This window comes from Antechinus flavipes, chromosome 3, assembly GCF_016432865.1.
Source record: "Antechinus flavipes isolate AdamAnt ecotype Samford, QLD, Australia chromosome 3, AdamAnt_v2, whole genome shotgun sequence".
In the NCBI taxonomy this organism is placed as follows: domain Eukaryota; kingdom Metazoa; phylum Chordata; class Mammalia; order Dasyuromorphia; family Dasyuridae; genus Antechinus; species Antechinus flavipes.
The window spans coordinates 245,233,577-245,252,748 of record NC_067400.1 but is presented as its reverse complement, the minus strand read 5'-3'; the positions used below and the strand labels follow the sequence as shown (position 1 = coordinate 245,252,748).

General features: G+C 32.1%; 1 protein-coding gene across 5 annotated transcripts in view; it reads left to right on the top strand.

Moving 5' to 3' along the window:
• The window catches only part of SLC37A1 (solute carrier family 37 member 1), a 141,484-nt gene extending 124,606 nt beyond the window's left edge, over positions 1-16,878 (top strand). For 3 of the 5 annotated variants that reach the window (XM_051984814.1, XM_051984815.1, XM_051984816.1), the window contains exons 15-20: positions 4,867-4,915; positions 6,661-6,734; positions 10,345-10,423; positions 13,125-13,222; positions 14,854-14,918; positions 15,636-16,878. In XM_051984814.1, coding sequence (XP_051840774.1) covers positions 4,867-4,915; positions 6,661-6,734; positions 10,345-10,423; positions 13,125-13,222; positions 14,854-14,918; positions 15,636-15,651 — 381 coding nt within the window. In that variant the 3' untranslated portion in view covers positions 15,652-16,878. The other 2 variants (XM_051984817.1, XM_051984818.1) reach the window with 2 other exon arrangements.
• The last annotated feature ends 2,294 nt before the right edge of the window (positions 16,879-19,172 follow it).

Sequence of the window (19,172 nt, the reverse complement as noted above, 5' to 3'; positions counted from 1 at the left end):
ACATAAAGAATTTGAAAGAAATCCACATTCAAAAAAAAAAAAAAAACACTATGTTAACTTTATTGTACAATATTGTGCTTTCCCTTATTCTGTCCCTTAGCTCAGCAACCTCCCAGCACAAAAATAAAAATAAAAAATCCTTAAAAAACAAATGGAAGAAAAAAAAAAAAAAGACATGCAGAGAGACTGCTATCAGAGCACCACATTAAGAGAAGATACCTTTCCCTTGTTCTACTCACTTGCTCATATGACCAGTCCCCACATGTCTATATTCCATTAGCCCATATTTGTACCATGTGTCTTTCCCCACATCTCTCATGTCACCTGTAGTCTCCTATCTGTGTCTATGTCTGACTTCCACATTTCTTCACAGCGCCTCTCCTCCTACTCTTTTTTTCTTTGTCCCTCTCCCCTCCATGACCTTAAACCATGTGTCAGCCCCTTTCCTCCATTGGAACCTGCTTCTCTTCCTTCTTCTCTGCTTTCTTTCCTTTTCCACATCCAGATAAATTCACATTACACAAAAATTGCTTCCCATAAGGATATGAATAATGGTCCACTTATATAAAGCAAGAACTGTCTATAGTTTGAAGTTTTTTACATGAAAGAATCTGAAGATTTTGACTCCCCAATATGAGACTATAGGATCTTATATATATTGGGTTTGCACTTAGTAACCACACTTTAAGTTGCTTCAGATCAGAGTTGCTTTTCATAATAAATTAATTATATCATGTTTTCAGTTTCAGCTATGAAACATAAAATTAAGAAATCCATCCAAAAAGCAACAAGAAATCTTAAAATTAAACAAACAAATAAATTAAAACAACCAAAAAATGAGAATAAAATTTGGCAATGGTTTTCATTGATTTCCTCTTGTAGTAATTATAAATGAGTGCTCCTCATAAGTAGTTATGATTTCTTCATCATTTTGCATAGCTAACCTATTTTAAGCGTTCACGATATATAACAATATAGAAAGGATGTTAGGAAGAATATATGAGTTTAGTGAGTCTCTGCCTCTGTAAACTTCCCCTAGCTATTGAATGCAATTTCAGGGGAAATCCATAAATGAGCTGGGGTTGTGGACTGAGAAAGAGAGTCTAACAATTCCATCTGTCACATCCTCACTAACTGGTCGTTATCTTAAGCTTATGGATATACTTCAGTATTTTGAAATATCCATGAATTCATTCATGTAAACATTCTTTCCACTAATGCAAATCAAAACCCCTCCTTACCTTAGCAATTTCACAATTGAGTGAGGCCAAAAAGCAATCATCACTTGAGGGCTATCTTTTTGGTGGTAAGCTGAGAGTCTCTCCAGATTTGTCTTGACATAATGTGAAAACTACAAACACATACTCTGTCTCATACTCAAAATTAGAAAAAGAACAAAAAAGTGGCTTGTAAAAGGCATCATTAATTTATTTTTATAGCTTGGTTTCTAAAATACATACACATATGTATTATTTAAATTTAGCACAAGAGTTCCAATGCTTCTCTGCTTATTTAAGTTCTCTTTTGAAATTTTCTCCTGTGTATGTTTTTAATATTTGATTTTAATTGATAAAGAACATCTTATTTTTAATTATTATCATCATTATTCCCTCCACTCCCCTACTGCCAAGATATAAGAAGCAGCATTCCTTATTAGTCTTTTATAAAGTTTGTATAAGTTTAAAAAAAGAAATAAAATAGCTATAGCATAATAACAAAGCCATTATGTTCTCGTATCTATATAGTAACAATATCTATGTAGTAATCCTATTAGAATATTTGGACAGATTATCTAAATCATTTCCTCTCTCAAATTATGTTCTGCCTAAAAATTGATCCAAATACTATTCTACTTTTAAAATTTTATAAAGAAAAAACAAATCCTGAATCTCCACTATTAACCTAGTTTCTATTACTCTTCCTCCTACAAAATATTTTCTTTTCTTCCTGTTTCCTTTTTATTGTGCCTGAAATTGGTATCTTTTTTCTCTCCTTATTATAGATGGAAAATAGCCATGCAAGATACTTCACATGATAAGTCTTTGTATACATAGTCATTTTTGTTAAGGTCACTTGTTAGCCATTTTTTAATAGGCTTATTTATTTCTATTTTTACATCCTTCTTCAGGTCTTTATTTCTGTCCTTGAACTCATATTTATTATACTCTGGCTTCTTCAGCTTTTTCAATATTAGTCTCAAATAATTGAACCTCGAACTAGACACACTTTAGGACAGGTTAATTATTTCTGTGAGATAAAATAAGCAATGTAAAGGTGAACATAATACATTTATTCCTATTTTTTAAAAAGGGGCACTTTTGATTTAGGCATGTTGGAGTATAAAAGAGAAGATAAATTGGACAATGTTTCATAATAATAGTATTTTTAAGATTTGCAAAATTATTTCCTTATAGCAACCACAGATGAAAAATTCTGAAGTTCAAATGAACTTCAGTGGCCACTTAGCCTAACCTGTAGTTTACTAAGAATCTCTTCAACATTACCAACAAATTGTAATCTAACTTCTGAAAGGCAAACTACATTGAGGGGCCATCTACTGTCTTCTGAAGAGATTATCTTTTGGATAATTCCTAATTTTTAAGGAAAATTCTTTTTATATCAAAGTTAAATTTAATCATACTGTCACTTTTTAAAATCCTCATAGTCATTTTCAGATTAACTCTTTTCTAATTATGCCTCTCCTATTTTATGTGTAAAGTTGATTTTTTAAAGTAAAGTGAAAAATTTTACATTTATTCCCTTTCAATTTAATCTTATTAGGGTCAGCTAAGTGGTGTAGTGAATAGAGCACCAGCCCTGAAGTCAGGAGGAACTATTTCAAATTTGGCCTCAGACACTTAACACTTGCTAGCTGTGTGACCCTAGGCAAGTCACTTAACCCCAATTGCCTCAGCTAAAAAAAAAAAAAATTAATCTTATTAGATTTAGCCCATCATTGATACTTACATGTAAATTTAAAGGTTACAAAGTATATATATTTTAAATTGTAACATGGTGGGAAAAGCCCAGAATTTGTAGTCTGATGGCTTGGGTTCAAATCCCAAATCTGTTACTACTATTTATCTGACTACCTAATCCTTCTGAAAATTAATTTATTTGTAAAGTGAGGGTGTTAGATTAAATAAACCTGTAAGGTGCCTTCCAGATCTAAATATGTGATCTTATGAATCCTAACTCTTATCTTTTCAAATTCTAAATCTATTATCCAACAGTTTATTAAATCAAAATTTAATAAGCATAGCCACTTGGTCTCCATACAATTTCATTAATAGAAATATTGAATACCAGAGTCCCAAGGAGAGATCTCTTGGCTATTCTACTAATTACATTTCCTCAGGTTAATATAAACTCACTAAGCACTACTCCTTATGTATGGTCATCCAAAGAGTTATAACCTTATCTAATTATGTACTATCATCTATCTGAAATGTTTTCAACTATACAACTATAACATAATAAATGTTATCAAATGTTTTGCAGAAACAGGCATATCAGCAAGACAGCAGAATAATATATTGTCTTATTCAAGTATACCTTCAAAACATAAGAAATGATTCAAATGAAGCGAAGGAACAATCAAAAAAGGAGAAAGAAAAGGAGCTCTGAAACAGGAGAGAAAAAAAATTGTTGCCTCCACACTATGAATTCTTTGTGCTCCCTCACTCTACCCCATCCATCCCCACAACTGTCAAGAAGCTCTTCTGACTCTGGAGACAGATGAAACATGAGAATAATAACATTTGTTATCTTCCACTAAAGCCCTTCACCAATGACCCTGTTTCTAACTGATCATTCTTTTTGTTTTAAAAGTTCTGCATTTTGGTCTTTCTGTTCCTTTTTATCTCCTTTTACATATGATTTTAGACCTTTGTGCAATGGACTCCATGTGATGGTATCTCCCATGGTTCCAAAGACTAAGAAGGCTAAAATGAATAGGAAGTTAGTTGATCACTCACTAAGGACTTTTGCTAGTCATTCCAACATCAATCATTACTGTTGGCTCCTTTACATTTATGCCCTGAACTCTGGTCTCTTAGCTAACCCTACTCCATCTATACCGTAGGCTCCATGTAATAGTAATTCCAAAGACAAGTAAAGTCTGGAACTAAAAGCTGGAGATATCTATTTACCAAGAGCTTTGCCAGTTACCTCAGTGTCTTTTGTAATCCAGTTTCCACCTCTCAAAAATTTAGGAGCGAAATCCCAGGGTGGAGGGATGCACATAGCATAAAGCTTAAAAAAAAAAAATGAGTCAACACAAGAGACTCCTAGTACACTGCAGACAAACTGTAAGTAAAAGTAAACTAGGATAAAATTCTGAAGTTTTGTCTTCCCATAACAGCTAATTTCATTTTTGGATAACTCTATTTCTTAGAAGTTATTTTTTTATAGAGAGACTTTGTCCAGTCTTCTGATTGCATATAGATATACAAAGCCATGGATTTTTGTTGATTTTTTTTCCTTAGGTAATTTATCCTCAAGTTTCTTTTTTTTTTTTTTTTTTTGGTTCTTATTAGCTATATTCTCTTCTTGCCAAGAGGCTTTCATTTCTATATTTTAAGCCAAAATCCAGTACAGTGCGGGATATAAATGTCATGATGTCCATTTGAAGATATTTTCTCAAGGTCACATAGATAAAAAGCAACAGAGCCACTGTTGAACTTAAATCTCTTGAACAGAAAATGAATATATTCAAATGTATGTAATGATTAACTGTCATAACATTTCATTTTGTATACCCTAAAAATGGCAAACTGATCGAATATTATCTCTTCTCTCACAGTTCTAATTATGAATTCTATTCCTTTGCCATAAAATAACTTTGATTTTTTTTTAATTTGACAGCTCTATATGTTCTCTATGGTCAGTAAAATGGGCCTAGAAGCTACAATAGGTGAGAACATTATGGTATTTTTCTCCTAAGCTTTATTCTTAAGTTTGGAGTGCTGTTCACATGGGGATAAGACTTTCAAAATAACAAAATCCAGCAGTTATAAGCAAGGAAACAACTCTCTTTAAGTTGAAGGACACCAGAAATTCATGTCCTAAATTTATTCATTTTCTGAGAGTTGGGACATCTATACTATTAGAACAGATTGTGATAGATATTGTGGGTACATAGAACATAGTTCAGGACAGTTATGAATTCTGAGTGTCAGATGACCAAGGGAAAATGTGGAGTAGAGATACTTTTTTATTTACAGGGGAAATTGAATTTTTTCAGAGTCAAAAAAGTAAGCTTAGGTGTATGAACACTATTTTTGTTTCCTTCTAGACTGTGGCTCAGTACTATATGAAGCCAAGAATATAGCAGTTAGTGTAATTAATGCATCATTTGGCTCCTGAAGTATGGCCAGCCTTATCAGGAGCCTCAGGATGTGACTTCTTCAAGAATCAGGCCTTCTGCACTCAAAGTATTGTTCTTTCTGTTGCTGTCATCAGTTTCTAGTCTACTGTATGCTGTTCATATTCAACATTCTAGGCCAGTTATATAAAAAGAAAGCTATTTTTAACTTTTTACAGGCAACAATATCAAATTATGCTTCTGTCACTTCTTAAATATTTCTCTGTTCCTAATGGGGAAACTTAATGGATGTTTATGATTTGTTATTAAAGAACAGTCTTAATGACTTTCTGAAAAAGCAAATCATATGATGTTATATCCTTGAGTAACCCTGCTTGACCAATGTTCAAATCTCTAAAAGGCAAAAATGAAGTTGCTCAAACACTTGCTTGTGGTAACCATTTTTCCTCCTTTTACATTACTGTCCTTTAGGTTTTTCTACCACTAGATTATCATAATAGTGGTTAGAATAATGTGCAATAATAGAATATTACATAAAATGTACATTATTTTTTTCTGTTGCTGCTAGAGTTTGCTCAATTTCAATAAAACTCCAAATTTATAAAAACCTCTGTATGACTAATAAATATATTTTGGGATGATGAAGAGGAGTAAGTATTCATATTATTAGATTATTCAGAGATACTACTATTTAAAAATCAGAAGGAGGGGGAATGAGAGTTAATTTTTTTGCAAGGCAATTTGGGTTAAATGACTTGCCCACAGACACATAAAGAGGAAATGTTAAGTGTCTGAGTTTGGATTTGAACTCAGGCATTCCTCACTCCAGGACTGGTGCTCTATTCACTACACCATCTAGATGCCCCAAGAATGAAAATATTTTGAAAAAAAAAATGAAACAATTAAGTGTGTGTGTGTGTGTGTGTGTGTGTGTGTGTGTGTGTGTGTGTAGTATAGTGGCTAAAAAGGTAGTTTTCAGGCCAGAAAGAACTAGTTCTGGGAGTGCTCCTGTCACATACTGGACTACTGACCTTGGGTCTTGGGGAAACCATGAATTGTCACTCACTCTATTTCTCCATCTCCAAAAAGAAATTGAATTGAATGACCTCTAAGATTCTTTCAGCTCCAAATTTATGATTCTATGTTGGAATAGGTCCTTATAATTCCTATAAAGATAATCCTTCTCTTATTTGGATTATATACATAATACGCAATTCCACTGCAGAGAATGAATCCTGTATGTTAGAGATCAAAATGGTTAAGTTATGGAATTATTACAAATTATACTTTTCCCCCCTATTTTCTAATTTGTTCTTATTGATTTTTTTTATCAGTTATGCTTCTTATCAGTGGAGCTCTTGTTAATGGTCCTTATGCATTGATCACTACTGCAGTCTCTGCTGACTTGGTAAGTTTTTCTGTGCATCTCAAACAATTGCTGAATCTCAATTATTTGTAGCATTTGATAAAATGCTAGTTTTTTGGTTTCCAGAAAAAATAGTTATGAGGAAATTAAATAAGAAACATAGTTGCCTTTTATTTCTTTTTTTACATTATAAAAATTACCTTTAAAAATTATCTTATAAAAAGTCTTTTCATTTTTCTTCATAAGAATTTTGTAATGTAGAAAAAAGAAAGAAGTTATGATTTCTCATTTTCCAAAAAAGGAAGATTAGGCTTTATGAAGTGATAGCTTAAAATCAAACAGCCCTTTTCTGAATACAAATTTGTACAAAACTAACCTGGTTATCTTTTATGTTATATGGACAGAATGGCCAGCCTTGAGACTGACATTTACCATCCATGTAATAGGTATTCCACAAGACTAGGCTAGATTCCAATTCATGATGCCTTGCTCATGTCAGAGAGCCCTTAACTGAATTGGTTCTAGATTAGACTGCCATCCAGGGATCTAATTTCCCACTTCCCAAGTTCTTTCCTCCTATACTTGCTTTCCTCCTATAAAATTATAAGTTGTTATCCATCTGGATGGGTATATCTATCAGACTTGTTTGATTGTCAAGGGAAGATGTCTTGACAAACAATCCCAAGACACTTATTTTCCTGAACTCACTTAAATATTTTAGTTATAATCTGTTCCTTTCAGACTAAAGCAGCTTGAATATGTAATCTTTATTCAGACATCCTAATTTCACTTCTGTTTGATGCTCAATATTGCACAGCTATCTCAAATCCTAGGCAGATACCTGAATATTTCCTTGAATTCATTTGAAAGTGCATCATTGTAATGTCTTAAACATTCGCTCTTATAAGTACTGTTCAGTCCGATTCAAGTCTGGTGAAAGCTTCTAGAAGTAATTTGATGCATGCATTTTGGGTTCATTCTGAGCAATAGGTAGTATTGATTTTAAAAAACCAGATTCTCTTTCTTGGTCTCTTAAAACTCATAGTGAGCCTAATCTGGGGGAATTAGACAACATGATCCACACAAAGATTTTATCCATCAATGTCTGGATTTTCTTTAAATCATTTCCTTCAGACTTCTCACAATCCTTCTCAGATCCTTCCAGGTAATTGTGAAAGGGCAACTGCTTTTGCAATATTTCTGAATCTTCACAAGCAATTTATATCTAATTATGATCACACCTAGATTCTGGGCATGTTTGGTTTCTTCCTAAATATTTACTTTTCCTAAGTAGAAACTACTTATTACCTGCAACTCTGCCAGTCAAATGTCTATGTATTTCAGGTCTGAAGTTCTGAAATGCTGATAAGGATCTAGTCATTGTCTCTATGCTACTAGATAGACAAGGGATTGCTGCTTCTTTATTCTAGGACCCATTCTCCATTACCATATAGCTTAAGATCCATTCACTCACTCTGAACATAGAACTGGTTATAAGATCTTTGTTAGACATTCTTTTTCCTTCATCCTCATTTATAGTCAACACTTGTTCTATATGACTTAAGAAGTGAATCACAGCCCATACTTATTCTCGACATTGCCTTTCCCTCCCTATCCTCTCTCTTCTTATTCTTCATTCACTCAATAACCTTCTCCATGAGTAGTCATAAATCCACTCAAGGACCCAGATCTCACACTGATATACCAAACAACTACCAAAATTTAGAAAGTATCTTCCTACTTTTTAAATGAACCATTGCAAACAGTTATACAAATGGTATCTTCTTCATATCATTGTATATCTTTACAAGATTTGTCATTCCTAGCAAGATACCCACAGAGCTGTTTGGAATGCAGGACTGAACTATAGTACTGAGCTATAAGAGGCAATTTTTTAAATAGAAATACCTCATTTTTTTTTAAATATTTAAATGTTCCAAAAAGTATTATGCAAAGTCTATGTTCTATTTTGAATATCTGTGAAGGTAATGGACTACAGGTCTGATGGGAGATTTCATGCTGAAAGTATATTTGTCTTAGTCTTTGTTTAATTACTAGAAGTCTACAAGAATCACTTGCTTTTATTTTCCATTGGATTGGACATCTTTGACTCATGCCCAAAGACCTAAAATTGACACATTTATCCCTCTCACAACCCATGACAAATTACCTCACCATTTTGTCAGCCAATGATAACTTCATCCTTTGCATAATTCATTCTGTCACCCAGCAACTAGCTATCTCAATTCTTCCTTCATCATACTTAATATGTCTAACCTTGGCTCTAAAGAAAGTAGAAGAGGAAAGAAAGAAAAGGAGAAAATACAGGATACAAGAAAAGAAGGCAGAGAAATTTAAGGAAATAAAAAAAAGAAAGGAAAGATGAGAGAGAGAAAGAATATTAGTACAAAATCATAAGAAAAAAAAGAACATAGTAGGACCAAAGTTGGAAGGAGATAAGTAAAAAAAAAAAAAAAAAAAAAAAAGGAACGCTAAGAGAGAAGAGCAACCATAGGAAGAAACAAACTAAAAAACAAAATAGAAAAATAAGAATGAAAGGACCCATTTGCAAGGAGTAGAACTGATCTGTACAATAATGATAAATCTAAAACAATTCAAGATCCAAATTAGAAAAAGGAATAAAATTTTATTGGGTTTAGTGAAGTCATTTAAGAATAAGAAGGAAATTGCCCAACAAGAATAGCTTCCAGGAAAAAAAGGGTCCACTTTTGATCAGCTGGTTGAACATTGTGATTTTTTTTTAACCCTGAAAAAGATAATTCTCTGCTACTGATTAGATTAGTTAGATGTCCTAATACTTCATTTAATCTTGCTCTTCTTCTAAGAAATCTATAAACTGAAATTTTGGGTTTCTCAGATAGTTATGTTTTCAAAAGATTATCATTTAATATTTCCTGATAATGGAAATTGAACAAACTCTGGATTTCATAGCAATATCATTGATTAATCAGAAGACAACACCTTTCTTAGCAATTGTCAACAAGTTTTTTTTTTTTTTTTAACAGTCTGCAGACATGTTACATATGTCACTAGTAAAAGATGATATCATTTTAACAGATAGGAAATCTTAATGAAATTTGATGCTTTCAGCATATTGCAACACCAGCTATGAAAAGTTCCATAGTTGTCCCATATTTGAGACCCTGCTTTTTTTTCCTCAAAACTCATTTTGTTTTTTCCTCACAATGAAAGAACTTAAGAGTTCCATTTAGAAGAACAAACTGCTTGATATTTTCAGTAATCTAGATTGATTCAAAGCTTGAGTTTTTCCTTTTCTGTCAACTGTATATAAAAATTATCAAAAATATTTATATGCAGTATTATCTTTTATAAAGTTATTTACATGTATAGTTTGATTTAATGAACATTTATTAAGCATATACTGGGTCTGAGATATTGTGCTAGAGATAAAATAGAGACAACATTGGTTTTGATATAAGATAGTGAGAACAGAACATAAACATAAACAACTCTAATCCAGAGGTTAGTGTGATAACTTCTAAGTGGAGGTCTAGGCAAAGTGCCTTGAGAACTTTGAGGCAGAAGCAAGTTTTGAGAATATTGGTTTGTTTCTCACATTACACTTTGTGGTAACATGTAATGGTAAATTATTTTTCTCCCTGTATTATAGGGTACCCATAAAAGTTTGAAAGGGAATTCCAAAGCCCTTTCCACTGTGACAGCTATCATTGATGGAACTGGCTCTGTAGGTAAGTTGTCTTTTTAGAGTTGCAAAGTTAAGTATCTAATAGTCTGTGGGCTGTCTGTTTTATATGATAATTCACAGATAATAAAAGCTAAGTAAAGTTTGAGAAAGGATGAGCTGGTGAAAAATAATACTGAAAAATAATATGTGGTCCTTTTATACACAAATATTCCCAACTATCTTTTATTATTTTTGTTTGCTGGGTTCTAGTTGAGGCCCTATTTATTTTTTGGAGGTTGTGGATTTTTTTTTGCAAGATAAGAGGATGAGAGGAGAAATGGAGGGAAAAGAAAAAGGAAGGTCTTCAGTTCCATTTGGAATTTCATGTTTTAATTTAATTAAGCAAATGTATGTGTTACTCAATTTGTAGTTGGTATAAATCTTTATAATTGAACCTTCTCTCAACTCAATTCCACTTGTGACCAGTGCAGATATAGAAAAGACACTAAGTCTTTTCTTTCTATAAAGTTATTAGACTAAAGAATTGTTTGACCCTTTTTATATACTGCTCAATAAAATATTTTTATTTCAAAGAATTAGTGTTCATGTATTATTTTTGAAGATAAATGTTCCTATAAATGTTTTAGATTTTAAAACTATTATAAGGATCTTTTGGAGAAAAGGTCTTTCCTGTTGGAAATTCATCTAAACTAAAATGGTGCCCATTTGCTGATGCAAAATAATAATTCATCAAGTCAAAATACATAAATCCTTTTAAATAAAATAGGTTAAATGAGAATAGGTAATAACCTTAATATTTCTGTGGAGGGAGAAAGATAATGTAGACATCTGACTACAAGGTTATAAAACATATATAAAAAATAGAGAAAATTGATAGGATAATTTCACATTCGTGGTATAATAGAAAGAGCAAGAATGTTGGAATCAGGAGACTGAATTTCAAGTCTTAGAAACAAAAGTTATAAGCTGATGAGTTAGTCACAACTCATAAGACTCATTTCCTCCAGTTGTAAAATGGGTATAATAATGCAAAAGCTAAATGTAAGTTGTTTTGATTTTATGAAAACAATAGCATTGTATATGAGAACAATTAAAATAATTAAAAGTAAAAATCTTTAACAGTACAACATAAATACTATGTAATTTCTATTGGTAGAAATCTATGAAATACAAACTATGCTATTTTGTGGTATTTATTATTTTCTCATTGCTCCAAAATAGGTGAGTAGTATCTTTTTTTTTTCTCTGCAATGTGTTCATTTTATGAATTGACCACATTATCCACATTCATACATTATCTATATTCATTTCTCCAGCATGATCATCATCTACCATTCTAAATAGCATTGTAGCAATCTACATAGGAAATAAATGTGAATTATCGACTTTTTGGATGTTACAAATGATTTTTATCCTATCTAGAAATAGGCAAATTTTTTTATTTTCTGTATTCAGAAGGTGATAGTAGATATTAACATAGAAAACACAATATAACAATTTTTCAAATATCATAAAACAGTTTTCTTGAATGCTGTTGGCAAAGAAATAATGAACTGATTGTTGATATAAACAGTGCTTCTTAAATTTCAGTAGTGATAGAAAATGCCTCTGATTATATAGAGAGATTTTGGTGATTTTCCTACTCTATTTAAAGAAGAAGATAATATTTCTAAAATTCCTCAAGGGTATTGGGGGAAGGGGTTTCTATGGAGAAGTTTTTAGGACAAATAAATCACTAAGTCTTAGTGAAATTTAACTTCACTATTTATACATTTGACTTTGTAGCTTATTTTAGTAATATCAATATGAATAAGAATTTGGTTAGCTAAGAATATTTTTAGCTTAATTTATATGCATATTCCTAGATCCCTAAATTCACATTCATATTTCAAAGGCCAGCTGGTTTACCCAGCAAACAAAAAACACAATTCTTAACCAAGTAGAATATAAAATTAGATGTCAATAGTGCATGGAATCCACTTGCAGCAGGAATCCTTGAGGTCTTACGTTGACTTAATGCAGTATCTAAAGGAACTGAGGTATAAATTGTCATTGATAATCTAATATAGCCAATTTTTGTTATCATAGATCCAATGCTTTTATTTTACAGGGGAAGAAACTAGAGTCCAGTCATTAAGTGTCTTTCCCAAAATCGGAAATGGAATTGAAACCAAAGTCCTCTACACCTCCAGGATTCTTTTCACAACAAGAAACTCTTGTTCTCTTTATATTATCCTTAAAGTTATGAAACAGTCCTGTAACTAAAAGTATGAAAAATAATTTCACAGGAAAATCATATTGATCTCTTCACTTCAATGTATTAAATAACTATTCTTTGGTCAAATAGGTCATTTGTATTTAGAAGTAGTAACCAATAGACATCCCCCCCAAAAAAAGGGAAAATATTTAAATTTAAATGTACTGGAACAAGTCCATTCAGAATAATCCATTGCTTATTACATGTTATAAAATGCATTAGTCATGTTTTGTTTAGATTGAAAGCAGATCTTTCTCTAATCACAAATTAGAATTTAATGTCTTCTCAGTGAATCATAAAAATACCAGATGGTTTCCTGATATTGAGAAATATCAGTCTAGTGCAGTTTTAAGTACCATTTCTGCTTCCTACTATTACAGAATTTGTAATTTCTATACTATGACTAATGAGTAAGAACATTTATATTAGACATCAAAAGTAACTATCTTTAAAAACTCTCATTTTTTTCCATGTTCATGACTTTCAGGTGCTGCCTTAGGTCCTCTCTTAGCTGGGCTTATCTCTCCTTCTGGCTGGAACAATGTGTTTTACATGTTGATGGTAGCAGATGCTACTGCCTTATTGGTAAGTTCTCTATGTTTTTTATGATGCTAAGAACTTTATTAGTCCCCATACAGTTTAGTACTATAGTTCAGACTTTCCATTTTTTTTCTCTGCATAGATAAAATATGTAGCTTTTTGTCAGGAGAGGAAAGCTATATTGCTCATAATGATTGAAGACACACTGATAGAGGTGATCTTTTAATCTGAAAAATAAACTTTTGAACTCTAATCTGCCCTAAATCAAGCTTCCAAAAATTTAATTGAGTAGTTTTGAACAGACTAAAAATTAGCATGAAAAGGTATTTACCTATTTAATTCACATTAAAATATTGTTCAATTCAGCAAATATTTATTTAAGCACCTGCTGTGTACAAAGTACCACTAAAGTCTTATATTCTAAAGCTTCCTTTTGTTACACAGAGAGCTCTGGGTTTTTAAAAGCTGTGCCATCAGAGGTCAGGTCCCAGGGGTTACTAACAAGATGGAAAGGCAGCAAATACAAGTCCTGTCATCTAATGACTAGCCTATTCACAGAAGTTTTTTTTTTTTTTTTTTTAACCAGATTGCGTATAGGATGGTTAATTTATTTGGCTAGAGAAAATTTCAAAAACTATAATAACATGGAAAATAGTATGGGGCTTTGGAAATTGGAAAGCTTTAGAGATAGAGAACCTGGGATTAACTCCTACTTGTCATTTCTTATTTGGATCATCTTGGGCAAGTCACTCTTTATACCCCATTTTCCTTATTTGTAGAATAAAGGGATTGAATTAGATCACTTTTAAAGTGTCTTCTATTGTAGCTCTGCATCCATCTTTAATCCTCTAATATGTGGTTTAACAAGCTCCCAAATTATAACAAGATAGCAATCTGCATCAATAGAGATTGTCTTCTCACCAACAACATTATATAAGATGTCCCCAAAGACCTAGTATGGTTTTAAGCCTCAATAGTTTAAACTTACATAAGACTATAGGGAACATTGTATGTACAGCTCCTTGAGTAAAGGAACTATGGAAGGAACTGTGCAAAGGGCTAGAATAAAGGTCAAAGTTCCATAAAACAATTCTTGATTTCATGGAACTTAAAAACTCATTGACCATGAAAACACCCAGGAATGTGAAGCAAGCATTAAAGTTTCCAAACTCCTCTATAAAATCCAAGATGAAAAGGTCAGTCATGATAGGGATTGGGTCTGGGGAATCAGGGGAAGTTTCATGAAGGGGTCATAAGGAATGGATTAAAATGTAGAAAGTGAAGTGGCAGTGGGGAGAACATTCCAGGTTTAGGGAATGGTGTGAACAGAAGCAAAAGCCAGGAAAGTTTTTAGAGAATAACAGCGTAGTACAAAATAGTTTTGTTTGAGTACATTGAGTAGTATAAGAAATAAGACTCAAAAAACCTGAGTATTACCAGATGATAGAAAACTAAACAGAAGCAGTTAGATTTTACTATTTACTTAGACAATAAAAGAGTTATTGAAGATTTTTAAACAGATGGTATGGCATGATCAAAACATATCTAAGAAAAATACCTGTTTAAATAATTAAGACATTGGAACTAGACATCTCCTCACTCTTATACAGATTCTGAATGCTTTTTGTGATTGGTAATTTTTTTCCTGGATTAATAACCTTATTATTTGGGGACAGTTCTTACTGCGCCTCATTCAGAAGGAACTCTGCTGCACAGGATCTATGCCTGGAGAACAGCTTCAGTAAGTCCATTATCTTTTTCATTAATATAATCAAGAAAATAATTCAAAGTCATTTTCTAGCATATGTTTCTTATATATTTCACCTTCCTCTTTTTAAGAAGGAAAGAAAAACTCTCCCCAGAAGTTCCTTTATTATTTATTACTCCGTCTTTTTAAATTAAATACCCATACAAAACATGAATCTGTTTATCTCTCCTTAAAATATGAAGCAAGAATGCCAGATGAAAAATTTGTTCATTCTCTTTAGGCTGATATAGTTTGATAAAAAATAATGACTCTCAAAACCTGACTTCCTCATTACCTACTTCTTTCCTCTCTGATTTCTGTAGTGCTTAGAAATTTAGGGAAATTACATTCAAAAAAGCATATATTTTGGGAAGGAATCTTAAAAAACATGTTTTCTGCTGTTATACTGTATGTATATAATATTGAAAACATACTTGATATATTTATAATTTAAAATGAATAAGTAAATAAGTTTTATATCAAGTAGTTACTATGGGGCAAATATTAGGCTAAGCATTGGAAATACAAAATATGCCTACTTTTATGAAACTTATCTTCTAATGGAAGAGATAACCCAGTAGTAACCCAGAAAAAAAATTATTATCTGGAAATTTACAAAGATGATGAGTGTTCTATTGAGTAGTGCATTAATATACCTATTAGTCAGCTGCCTAATGTTTCATACTTTCTCATATTCTCACTTTCTTGCAGGTTTAAAGAACATTAACCATTTCAGACACATTTGGGAAGAATCTGTACTCATCTTCCAAAAATAATCATTCAAGATGCAGTAAAATGTAAACAATTCCATGTTAAAGAGCTTAGTTTCTCCCCATGCATTTTGCACACATACCTGAAAGAGCTAATAAAAGCAAATGTTACATCTTTCTTTTTTTTTTTAAGATATACAGAACCTCAGGATTATATTTCTCAAAAAGGTGAGAGCTGCTGAAAACTTCAGACTAGCTACTTTTAGTTAAGGGCACAAGGGAAAGATATTAAGTGGCTGGCAAATTCATTTTCATTTGATTATTTGAATATAACTTGGAAATAGAATATAGAATTGATCTGGCACTTACGTGAAGAATGAGTCACTCTCAGGTTTCTTAGTAATGGAATATAATAACAATTTGAACACCATGCTGGGAAGAATTTCAAGAGCAAGCATCATTTATTCTTTAACAAGAAACAACGTCATTTTCAAAAAATTTAGTATGTTATATTAAATGTGATAGCCACAAATTGACAAAGTTGTCATTGATATAAAACAAATAGTTTAACTCAGATTTGAAAAAAAATTGATTCCCTCACCTTCAATCAAAACTGAACTTACAGTATGTTAATCCCAATAAAGTATTTTCTCAGTTTTTCTCTATATGCTGTCCTATATCCAAGTGATGTGATGTTATTGTAGAACAACAAAGCAGCCTGAACCAGTTAGCTGAGATAAAGTGAAATTGGCTATCTGAATCATATCAAAGAATACCAATCAAGCAATACTGATGTTTCTGAAAGGTTTACATTTGTTTGAAATACTCTGAAATGTTGTTAAAGGCCCTGTAAAATGTTTATATGTCAGTTAAAGCTGCTAGTCAGTACTTAGAGCCAAATTATATGTTAGGATGAACAAAATTAAAAAGGGAAATCCATAGGTTTGTTATTTAGGGAGGTCAGTTGATTCATATGCATATTATAGATATAGTTTCTTTATAATTGCATCAACCATTTTTCCTTTTCATTCTAAAAAAATAGAGATTGTTTTTAGATGTACAGAAACACAATAGATTTTTTAAAATGTGCATTGTGTTATATTCAGGTTAAATAAAATTAAATGGCATTTTGTTATTTATTAAAACAAACAGGAGTTTGTTTTGTGAATTTTTATTAATGCGTGGTTGGTTTTGCAAAATATCCACCTGATCTCTTTTAAAATAAAATGTTTTTAAAAATCAAACTAATATATTGGGAAATTGTGATCATTGTGCTTACAATTTTCTTTTCCATGGAATCTAAATCAGGGTGGGGAGGGGAGGGTGGGGGAAAAGGGGTCTGGGATACTCTTTAAAATAAAGTTGCAGATGGTTTCCAATTAAAACAGTATATATCCTTTGGCATGGGTAGGATCCTAATTTTTTTTAACTAAAAAAAAAAAAAAAAAAAAAAACTAGTGTAGGCTACAACAAACAGCTGCCTAAACTGTTTGGATTTCAGAAAGCTATGCAGTTTAAATTTAAGTAAAGCATCAACATGTACCACACTTGTAACAAAGAATGTGAGATGTGGAGCATGTGTAGCAATAACAATGAGCTCCCAATGTTCTTGAATAAAGACAAAAGGATCTTAACTATAAAAGAATCTTGGACTGTGTCCCACCTATAACATGTCCAAATACATTACAAAAAAGTCCTAAGTGTAATAATATATACATACATAGCCTTATTTGCTAGGTATGATAAGTTACTAGGTTTGCTGCTAGAAAGCCTTCCAGCACCAGGGACAAGTGGAAAGAATCACCATCTTCAGCAGTCTCATGGTCAAAAAGCTTAGGTGGCAAACTGCAGCAGTAGTGTTTTAATCTAAGCTGGCAAAAGAGTTCAATAACTTCAATGACAAATTTTCTAACCCTCAAGCTTATGCTTTTATGTCTAGGGTTCATTTTTCCTTAATGTGTTTTTTCACAAGGGTTTGTATTGATAACATATATTTTACTCTCAAGATCTCCTTTCCCCATTCTCACTTCAATTCCTAACTAAGCATGGATTCAACTGTCTTAGATCTTTTTAAGGGCAAACCCTCTTCCTATATTTGTGCCCCCTCCTCCAAATAAAACATAATAGCTAATTATAGTTTGGGTTTTCTTTTATGCAATTAGGATAAACAATTGGAAAACTATTTGGAATGCCTGGGGCTATAGCTCGTGGGAACAGAATAAATTGTCCCCTTCTACCCTCCGTATTAGCTCAGCTCCTTTCTGGAGAAGAAGGGAACCAGAAAGTAGTTATCCGAATATTTAATAGAAGACTGTTTCCCTGACGAATGGGGGGAAGGAAAAAAGAAAAATGTCAGATTTGTGTGTGTGTGTGTGTGTGTGTGTGTATGTTTATGTGATTCACTAGCCCACTCCACCATTAGCTATTTCCACTGTTGCTACTTACAGCTCTCAACTGAAATTGTCTCCAATAGCAACCTACACAGCTTGGGAAAGAGGTGTGACAAATCACCTAGGGAGCCAGGCCAAACACTGTGACTTCACACTTGGCCAAGATAGACTATCTATGTCATTCTTCCCAAAATCCAAATCCTGTGTATTCAAAGTAAAAGTTTCATCTAATGTCCAGATCCTTCTTGGCAACTTTCTAAGTCTGACAAACTAGGGTTACATCAATGATTTCCAAAAAGAATGTCAATTATTTTAAAATATTATGCAAAAAATAAACTCTTAGTTGATAAACTAAGAAAAAGGGCTAGAACTCTTTGCCCATGTTTATGACCACAGTCATGAATTCTCCTGGTAAGTTATACTTAACTGAATCAGTGCTTTATCATGGATGAAAATGATTTTGCACCTCAGAATACTCCTTCTAGAGCTAAGTAAATCTTATGTTAAATGTTAGATGGAAAATTGTTTTGTACCTAAACTACCAGGGGATTAGTATTCCTTCTTGGTTTCAGTAAAGTATTTAAATAATTATGTGTACTTTTCAAAAATATCTTAATAATTATGGGTCAGTGTAGTTTCTTTTGTAATTTTACATATTTCATTTTATGTACTTCAACTATACTAAAAAAGATACATTGGCTTCAACAGATTGTCAAAGGGGTCCTTGACCTAAAAGTTAAATATTCCTGGAGTTTTCTGATTGGACAACCAAACAAGATGACCACAATTTGTAGAACTTTAAATATGGAAGAACTTGGTCAGTTGAATCCTGTGGCAAAACAGTCAAGCAATAGAAGATTCCTAGCTTAAGACTGGACACTGTAGTGGGTGTTAGGCATAATTGGTTTTTTTTCCCCTACAATTAATTTTAAATTGACATCACATATGCAAGTCTTCATATCCAAAGGAAATACAATTTTTAAAAACAGAAAAACATACAAATAATCATCTTAACTCAACCTTAAATTGATGGTTCACTATACAGTAAGTGTATTAGGTTTTCATAGCTTGGTTCCTGAAAAACAAATAGGGAAATGTTAACAAATGAAATTGATATAAAGTTTTAGGGTTTTCAAAATGCTTTATAG